Source organism: Kryptolebias marmoratus, linkage group LG2 (assembly GCF_001649575.2).
Source record: "Kryptolebias marmoratus isolate JLee-2015 linkage group LG2, ASM164957v2, whole genome shotgun sequence".
Lineage (NCBI taxonomy): Eukaryota > Metazoa > Chordata > Actinopteri > Cyprinodontiformes > Rivulidae > Kryptolebias > Kryptolebias marmoratus.
This window is the reverse complement of record NC_051431.1, coordinates 30537318-30547412: the sequence shown is the minus strand read 5'-3', so window position 1 is coordinate 30547412 and position 10095 is coordinate 30537318. Positions and strand designations below refer to the sequence as shown.

The following is a 10095-nucleotide window of genomic DNA, read 5'->3' as shown; positions in this document are numbered from 1 at the left end:
CGATCTCGTCATCCCCTCTGTGTTCTGGACGTGGACCTGTTCAGTAAGAACAATCCCCAGGAACATTATCTGTGCCATACCTGCTGTTCCTCTCCTCACCGATCCCATACTCCCCTTCATTCTCTGCTCCTCAGGTCCTGGTTCCGGTTTCCTCCTGTAAATACTCGTTACACTGTAAATAAATTCACTTACCGTTACCCGCTGGTTTCTGCGTCTGTCTGTGGCCGAACTGCTCACTTGGGTACTGTTCAGATCCTGGCTAATCCAGCCCAACTTTTTTGTGCTAAATTTAGGTTACAACTAAAAATGTTTTAGTTCTCAAAACTTGTGAACCTAGGGTTGACTGTATTTTTGTTATGTATTAGTTTAATGTGTTGAAGCTTCTGTTACAGATGACGTATGTGGCACATCTATGGGTGAAGTACAATGAAAATTAATTGCTGATTGAAATATTTTTAATTTGGTTTGCTGCTTTACACTAATAGTTGGACTAAAGCATTAAAGGGAAATGCTTGCTGTATAAACCATGTCTGTGATGCAGTAACCTGTTATACTGTGTTTCTCCATAATATTAATGGTTTCTATAGCTGTGGCAAATTTATTCAGGTAGGACACCGCTGAAGGCCTTGCTGTGAAATACAGTCTGCCACTGGTTTTACATCTTAGACTGAAAGGTTGCTGAACAAGAAAGAAGCTTCTGCTCCAAAATAAGACACCTTCAAGCTCAGTGAACAAACCAATTGTCTTCTGGAGAAAGGTTTTATCAGATGAGACAAAGACTTGAGTTATTTAGCCACAATGACAAGAAGTATGTTTGGAGGAATCAAGGTGAGGCTTTCAGACCGAAGAACACTGTCTTAGCGGTAACAAAAGCCCAAACTATTACGACATTCATGACAAGGATGAGTGGATGTAAACATCTGACCACAACTGTAAGTGTTAAATTAGGTTGCAGGTTTTGAGTCTAAACACATTAAAATAAATGGAACAGATTAGAAATGTGGTTGATAATAAAAACTGAACTGACCCAGGGTTATCTAAACACTGCTTTATTTACATACAGAGTACCACTCCTTTTTCCACTGCAGTGGATATGTCTTCACTCAAATATTTTTAAAACAAAGTAACTGGACTTCTGTTTTGTAGTTGAAGATGTTTTACTTCCCATCTGGGGAGCTTTATCAGTTCAAAACTTGAGTGTGTGGCGTTTCAAAATTTAAATGCATATTGGTATGTCCTCATGTGCAAGTGTACCTTATTTGTCCTTAGCAGGGGTCAAATGCTATCTTTGCAGTGTTTTAAATTAAAATATTTTCAAGTGATTAAAATTTAACTTCATGCCTTCACAAAATAAGATACTGGTAGTTTGAGAAGATGCTGCTAGAGGGCCTGGCATGTTGATTCAGAAGTGTTTTAGAAAACAGACCAAAACAACCCCAGCTAGCTGCTGTGGTACATTCACTGATTCCAGAGAAGTGATGTTAAAGTAATCATGTCTACAGAGGCAGAACAAAAACAGTATGATGGTGCACGTAAGGCACCCAGCACCCTGCTATGGTTCAGCCTTTATCATGACTTGTTGCCAAAATGAATGTGAAGTAGTTGTGTAATTCAGTTTTGAATTGGGATTGGGACATTTAACATCCAATCTATTCATCAGCCTGATCTCATACCTCGACTAAACTAAAACAGCCAGACTAAATGCTGCAGTGGTCTGCTGCCATACAGGCCTGTGCTGATCATACATAGAGAGATAAGAAAGAGGTCGAGTTGTGTAATATTTAAGGAAAGTGGAGTTAATGGGGCACGGAGAGGGGTGAGGGGAGGCTGAGTAGCAGAGAGAGAGAGTGTAAATTTATGGACGTCAAAAACAAATAAAATTAAACGCCTTGCATTCTTTGATGGAATATATATCACCTACCACCTTTCACAGCAGGGTTTTAGACTAAGATCATCTTATGTTGAGAAATGAAGCCAAACTAGACAAAGTTTGGGACAATAGTTAGCTTTAGACATGCAGCAGTAGTAATAAGAGTGTAGATGTTCCTCAAAATTAAAACCACATTTCCCATTAATCCTGCTGCTTGCTGCTCAAATCTTTTGAAAGTAATTTGCTTTTACTCCTTTCTTTGTCTGCTATCACCAATAAAGGTCTATACTGAGTTTGTTTCACAATGCTGATAACAAGAGTGCCACAAAAAGAGTCTGGTAGTGTTTAAGAGATGTTAAATTTTGCACCTTAAAGCAAAATCGTGACCTGCCTCATTTAATCTGATCCATTTGGTAATTAACAATGAATGCACTGCATCTAATCTGCCATAAAGAATTGTAAATGTGTGATTCTGGTTAAGAGTAAAAAGGAAAATGAATATTATGTAGAAAGTTATGTGTGTTTTCTATAAGAGAATACAGACCACAAAGAATAAGAAATATTTTTTTATTAAACAAGTTCATCTGATTCATATAACAGATTCATTTTTATCATTATTATTTTACTATCAGCAATTATAAGTAATTATTATTAGTTATATTTGGCAGCACCCAGCAGTTCTGGGACCTTCCTGTGTTTTATTGTGTAAACGTAGAACATGTGACCCAGAAGCTCTGAAACAGAGCAACATTGTTGAAAGACATAAAACTGATTAAACCAGGCTCAGGTTGGACAAGCTGGAAGGAATGTTGCAAACTAGCTGACAGGAAACAGGAAGAATATAAACTGAGATCTTTATGATTCCTTGAGGGAATGCATATTGCCTGTCAGGTTTTGACGTCAGTTTTAGACTACGATCATTTCATGTTCCAAAATAACAAAGTTGTGGCTGTTTTGGTCAAACATGTGCAATGTCACACAGTATACTGAAATGTCACACTCAGAGTATATGTTGTGAATGATTCTTGTGTTAGTTAATGTTGATTAGCTGTGGCAGCCATCTTCAGTTAGATTGACTCCAAAGGTTAATCAGTTGGAGATGTACATCTAATGATGTGCATGTAATAATCTGTCCACTGGTTCATGAGATATTTTGCTAATGCCATAGACAAACACACACACATAGACATGGGCAAAAACATGATCATCTTTTCACCTTCAGTGGCAGGAGATAAAGAGACCAAAATTAAACAGAAGGTGAAAAAAGGTCTAGTTTCCATAAAAAAACAACTTTTAGGATCATCACATCCTGGATGACTGAGAATCTACACCATGACTTTCCTCTAATCCTAATTTAAGATCATTTTTATTGCTTGGAACCATTAGAAGCCAGAAGCAATGCTTCTTGATGGGAAGTAACAGAACATGCATTTGTACTGAACCATAACGGTTTGGTGCAGATGTTTTCAATGGTTACAGTGAACTAGATAATGAATATGTCAATTTATTTATTTCAAAAATTAAATGAAAAATAATTAAAAACTATTGCTTGTCTTTTGTTTTTCTTTCTAGTTGTACCAAACTGTAACCCTCATATCAAGGTACAAATTGTTACATCTCTACTTCTTAATAAACCTCTAAAACTTTCCAGATGGTGAAACATACGTATGCTGGATCCCTCTCACACATGACTGGATGTTCACTGAAGTTTTTTTTACATGAATTCCACTGTAGTGAATCAGACAGCCAGTAAACTGTTACGAAGCTTCCGGTATACTGAAAAACCATTAATCATTATGTTAATGAAGCAGAATGAGAGAAATACAGAAAAATATATACAGTTTATTTAAACTCCATCTGACTGATTATAACTTCTCTGTTCATGGAAACTGGTGATGATTCACACCGATCTGTGCTGCAGGTGTGTGTGTGTGTGTGTGTGTGTGGCAGGTCACAGTGACGCCGCGGCCTAACAGCTGGAGAACAGACTGAACGGCAGGCACGCCTCTACACATCTCTCTGGCACTGATAACTCCAGCTTGGATTAAGAACGGCGTCAGCGTGTGTTAATGTTTTCTCAACAGGCCTGTTTGAACAGCAGACTGAACTTTATGAACTGTATCTTCCTCATCTCTTCCTGACAGACAGGTGAGAATGTGGCACCGGCAGACAGCTGCATTTCAAACATAACTTCGTTCTCAGAAAAAGTCCCGTCAGACTAATCAGGTTGAGCTGAGCAAAGCAGCAAACACACATCAAACAGACAAAACATATTCTAATATTTTCTGATGTGTGGTGGGTTTAGCTGACAACCAGGGATCTCCCACAACAGATACATTAAAACAAAGGTGCTCTTGTGGCTCTGACACAAGAGGGCTTACAGAAGATGACATTCCTCTGTTAAATCCACCACATAGTTTGGAAACTACAGGAGGAACAACTATTTGCATAATGTGACTGCACGTATGTGTTTTAAACTGTTTTTGTGAGCATTATCTGTACATTCATGGGTCTAACACAAGTTAAAAGAATACATAAAGTGACAAAAACTAAAGAAATGTTAAAAGGGTCCCAATGCAGCTTCTGGCTGAAATTCCACATCAAAGAATGTTGATGTGGAATTTCAGCCAGAAGCTGCTCTAAAGCCCAATAGCTATTTTGGACTTTAAAATGCATATGTTCTTATGTATAAACTGCATAAGAAGTGTGAAGATTGTGAAAATAAAAAGCACCTTTTGATCAGTCCTTTTAGTATTTAATCCAACAAGAATTATCAATAAAAGTAAACTTGTCTGATTAAAAGAATCAGAATAATATATAATATAAATAAAAAACGTACAAATTTATAAACTTGCACTTCTTTAGTCATTGCAAAATTCCAAATATTGAGGATAAATATTTAGTATTCATAAATACACAGTTTTTATGGGGATGAGACATTAGAACATCTGGTTTTTGTTCAGTTGGGGTCTACTTGCTTGTTTATCTAAATATTTTTGAAAGATTGACATATTTTTTGTTTTGTACTGAATACCACTTATACAGGAGGAGGAGGCCAGGGAAACTGCATGTCATCATCATGCCTGAGTGATGCAGCAACCACAGGATGAATAAAAAGCTAAGAATTTCTCTTTGGGGCAAAAAAAAAAACTATCAAAAAATAAAGCTAACCACTGGGATAGGAAGGGGCTCCAAGATCAGATGAATGCCAGGGGACTATTTTAAATTCTATGTTACCTAAAAAGTATCCAAATGTGACGGGGAAAATATTCCAAGCAATAAATCCCAAACCACAGAACAATAAAAGTCTGACTTGAGCTGTCTGCTCACTATCCATGGACTCTGATTTAACTCCAAACAAATCATGAATCCAGGTTTAAAAGTTTTGATATCAAGACAACAAGTAAAAAAATACTTGTTTTAAGTTTAAATACTCATCATTAGTTGTTGTGTTGTTGTTGTTTTTTTTTAAATTAGTCAGAAGAGTTCCAAAAAAAACGCTCACAAGACCAGAGATTAGGATTTCTTTCAGATCCGGAACCATGTATCTACGCATTCAGGTGAAGCTAATGAATGAAAATCCTCCAAAGTGGATCCACATGATTTGAGTTGGACAAAAGCAGCAATGACTAACCAGAGTCTACATTTCACAATGCTGATTTCACATATTTAGTTCGGGTCTGAAAAACCACTCAACCTCGCTAACCTCGCCTCCCAAGAGCCAGCTCGGCTCATATTACTGCACTTCATAAATCCTTAACATCCAGGCGGCGCAGAGGGCTATTGTGCAACCACAACAACACAACCAGTGTATCCTATAAACCATCTACACAGCCACAGTACTTCAATCAAATTCAGAAACAAATTCTGGATTACCCTTCTCTGCTGGTTTATTTTAAATTTCCATCCATTTTACAAAATATCTGTGAATTTAATCTGATGCAGCTGATCAGTACAGCAACAACTCAGAAGGGCTACATGTGCTGTAAGGATTGCTAAGCTTCCTTAAAACTTCACATCTGAGCAATTTGCTACATGTAAAAAAATGAGTGTAAAAATTTGAAATACTTCAATGTCAGTACAATCATTGGGAACTAGAGTGGTACATATATTCACAAACTGACTCAAGCTATCAAGCTGAACACTGGACATTGTGATCAAAAATCACTCAGTCGTACTAAAAGTAGTATCTCCCTGGGAGGTAGCTGTTGAGACTAGTTAGCAACACAATATTGCGGAGGAAATTACAAAACAATATGTGAACTTTTAGCTGCAGTCTCACAAAATTTGGAGTGTTTGCAACCAAGTGACCAACAAACTGTGTGACCACCTTTTGAATGGCCAGTTTTTGAAACTCACCCTATTTTCATGTGCACACCTTGCAAAACTACATTTTTGGCTGTGCTAATTATTTAGTTGCACACCTCCACCCACATCATGCTGTTCGGCTTGCTTTGTACCTATCTTGGCAGCTGCCCCTACATTTATGATTTAATCACCTGGACAACACTTTTGAAATGAAGATAAGCAGATTTTAACCAATTTTTCAATAACAGTGTGAAAGCTGAGCTTTCATACAGTTGTTTGCCTGTATGTTTTAGGTAGCTGTTTGCTTCTTAGCCTTTAGCAAACCTTTTGTAACTTTTAGCTGCTTTTACAGTTTCTGCCAGACAAGGGCTCTTGCAGGTGTCATAATACAGCTCTAGTACTTCTGAGACAATTTAGAGACCTCCATGGAGACTCTGTGACTATTATGAGAGAAAATCTGTTGCACAAATATTTTTAACATGTTCAAAAGTCAAGCGGCAGGACTGGGCACCTCTGCAACTTATGCAAGGAAATTGAGAAGTGCTGCAACTGTCACAAGACATTTTGTTAGCTAAATGATGAAAACAAAGCCAGAATAAATATTTATAAGTGTGGTGAATAAGAATATATTGTCCCACAGACTAGTGAACAATAAATAAATTGTCAAAAAAAGGAAACCTACCTTTTTTTTTCAGTTAGCCTTTTGGCACCTTTAGTTGGCCTTCTGGTACCATTAGTTTAGTTTAGTTTATCTTAGCTGATATCATTTCTGATCTGTTCAGTTGAGGTTTTTAAATCCTAGTTTAGTTTATGCTATCTTATTATCAGTTTATTATATCGTAGTTTGGTTTTTCCGCAGTTTATTTTAGTATGACTTATTATGAATTGTTTTGGTTAAGTTTAGTTTAGCTTTTTATCCTAGCCAATAGTGTCTGTAATGAAATGACGTTACTGTTAAAGTATTAAAACTAAAGATAGACCTATTAATTGGCTAACTGATTTATTGCTAACGGGCCATGTTTGTACAAATTTAATCTATTTTTAAGTAGGAAAATAAAAATGTAGCAGCAGCTGCTACAACCAGCTCGCTGTAGCTTGCAACTTATTTTTTTAAGTGAGAATGCTCTTTTATTTAATTTATTTGCAGTGTACACATTCTTCTAAGAGTTGTTAATTATATGTTTGTGAAGTTTAGGCACTTATTGTTATTTTGTTAAATATATATATATATACACATGCACATATATACATATATTGGCCAAAAAAATAATAATCGGTGTAAACCTGCCATCAGCTGCCCTAATTTTTAAAGATCAGCATTGACCATAGAAAACCTCCTGTCAATCAGCCTCTAGTTAAATGTTGTTAAACGTTGTTTGAGAAATCATTAGCACAGTTGGGCAATATAAAAAAAGACAAGTAAAAAACTCTTTCTGTAAGTTTATGTGCTGGTTATTAATGGCAAATCTGAAAGCTAATACTAAAACTAATATAAATGGTAATGTTTAATAATCTTAGTTCAAAATGTTTTGCAATTTTATATGAAAGAAACAATAATTATTTTAATATGGAGCATTTTTCTTTAAACGGATACAAAAGAAATGGGAAGTACTTAAAGGCTCTGACTGTGCTTAACAGTTATGCTGTACTCACGTTTCTCTTGTTGGACACAGCAAAGATAGCTCGGCTGGAGAAGCGAGTGACAGAGAGACCACTGCTGGGCACTGGGCTCAGTGTCATGGAGGAACCTCTGGAACCAGCAAGAGGGCTTCTGGAGCTGGAGGAGGATGGGACGGTAGCTGACTGCTGGCTGCTGAGACTGCTGCAGGTCTGTGTTTGGTTTTCCAATGTCTGGACATGAAGGTGAGCCTGGCTCTGAGTGCAGGCTTGACCCTTCCCATAGATCACCTCCTTTACATCCTCATGGTTCTCCAGTATGTCAGCTAAGCCATTCTTGTGGTTCTGACTGACATTATTGTTCAGTAATGTACTCCTGTCACATGTGATGCCACTCAGAAGCTCCACCTGGCGTGTAAGGGCCTCCAGCTGACTCCTGAGGTGCTGGTTCTCCTGCTGGAGCTGAGCCACAGCTCGTTCAAGGGGGGCGCTCAGACCAGCCGTCTCTTCCAAACGACGTTCTATACCAAGCTTAAAGGTGCTCACATCCACATGGATCTCTCTGATGGCATCTCGCAGAGTGTTCTCATACCGGGCCAGAGCTGCACACACTGTCTCCCCTTCAGGAGAAGGAGGACAGAAGTTTTCCATCTGAGCCAGAGCTGGGGTTTCCATCAGGCACAGCTGCTGCTGCTGAGGATGATTGTGGAAAGAGCCTCTTGGTGTTTGAGTTAAAGTCTGAGGTCACTCTTCAGGGTTTGACTGGAGGGGGTAGGGACTAAATAGACAAGAGCTGAGAGGTGAAAGCTTGCAGGATGGAGTGGGGTGGGGCAAAGGTCTGGTCTGTGTTATACCCACTCTTTTACTTCTGTCCTGATACAGGATGTCCTGGTGTCCTTTAGTGATCTTAGCTTTTCAAAAACCAGCACTGCATGATGCCCTCTGTCTAAAAGGCAACAAAACCATAATTTACTCTGTGGAAAAACTCAACAAAAATCCAAGGTTGCAACACTACAGGAAAATGATTTAACCCTAAAACAAACATTACAGCTTTCACAGTAAAATGGGCTGAAACAGGGAGACAGGGAGTCTGTGGAATGAGAGGGGAAAAAGCATCTGTCACGTCAAATGACAGATCTTCTCTCACAGCTGGAAGTAACCTACCTCAGCTCATCGGGGTTTCCTCAACGCTTTCTCAAGTGGTGGAGTGTGTGTGTGTGAATTGTGCTGTGCCGGCTCTCTGGTGTGTTTAAACTTTCAGATTGATCACTTCTCTCTGCTAGCTCAGAGGAAGGGAGGAGCAAGGGAAATTTCAGAGAGGAGGGCGTGTTGGATTGGAGAACTAGGGGAAGGGGTGGGGGGATGGACTGGGTTGTAATCTCTGATAACGAGCTCCTCCCCTCCTTCTCCCCTTTGTATTTAAATGTGTTTCTACAAAGTGAAAGTAAAAACACAAAAGAAGCCTGAGGCTAACCAACCAATAAAATCAGAAAAACAATGTACTTAATTTTTATTTGCAGAAATTTGTGGTCAAATAAAATATCAATTATTCTGTTTTTAAAACATGAAAAAACTAAAGACCGAGCATTCTTGTAAGAAATGCACATCACTCACTTCCTTTTATGCCAGAGTTTTAAACTAAGATTGATTTATTTAGAAAAATGAGTTGTAGCCATTTTGGTCAAACCTTGTAAATAATGTTGTTTGATCTCATGCAATATTATGAGATATCACTCTCAGAATATGTGTTTGGAATGACTTTCAGCTACTACCACATAAAATTGCAGAAGAGCCATTTTTGTGTTAAATGTTGAACAGTTGTGGCACCATCTTAAATTGGCTTGGCTCTAAAAGTTAATCCGTTTTAGATGCACATCTAATAATTATTTTCTAAAAGTTTCATTAAAATCCATCTAGTGGTTCATGAGATACTAACAGACAAACAAGGCTGACTCCTACAGTTAATGCCAAAGTTTTAAGCTAAGATCTCACACAATGAGTAGCACCTGAACTGTGTTTTGTGAATCACTCTCAGCTACTACCACACCAAATTTATGTCAATATCTGTAAATTTCTACTGAGTTAGGTCAGTGGTTGTGGCGGCCATCTTAAATCATGTTGACTCAAAGGTTGTAGATGTATATCCTATGGTGCATTTCTGTAAGGTTAATTAAAATTTGCTTGGGTCATGAGATATTTTGGTAACAGACAGACACATGAACACATACACGCTCAAAGACAAAAGACAAAACCATTTCTGTTTGCCTTCACCTTTCACCAGTTTGTGATAAAATTCAATA

The 10095-nt window shown here is 38.0% G+C and overlaps 1 protein-coding gene across 2 annotated transcripts in view; it reads right to left on the bottom strand.

Annotated features, from left to right (window-relative positions):
* smtnl (smoothelin, like) overlaps positions 1-9045 on the bottom strand; it is a 30501-nt gene extending 21456 nt beyond the window's left edge. For both annotated transcript variants that reach the window (XM_017434136.3, XM_017434137.3), the window contains exons 1-2: positions 8960-9045; positions 7832-8741 (exon numbers count right to left, since the gene is read on the bottom strand). In XM_017434136.3, the coding sequence (XP_017289625.1) occupies positions 7832-8470 (639 nt within the window). In that variant the 5' untranslated portion in view covers positions 8471-8741; positions 8960-9045. The remainder of the gene's footprint in view (positions 1-7831; positions 8742-8959) is intronic.
* Positions 9046-10095: the final 1050 nt, after the last annotated feature.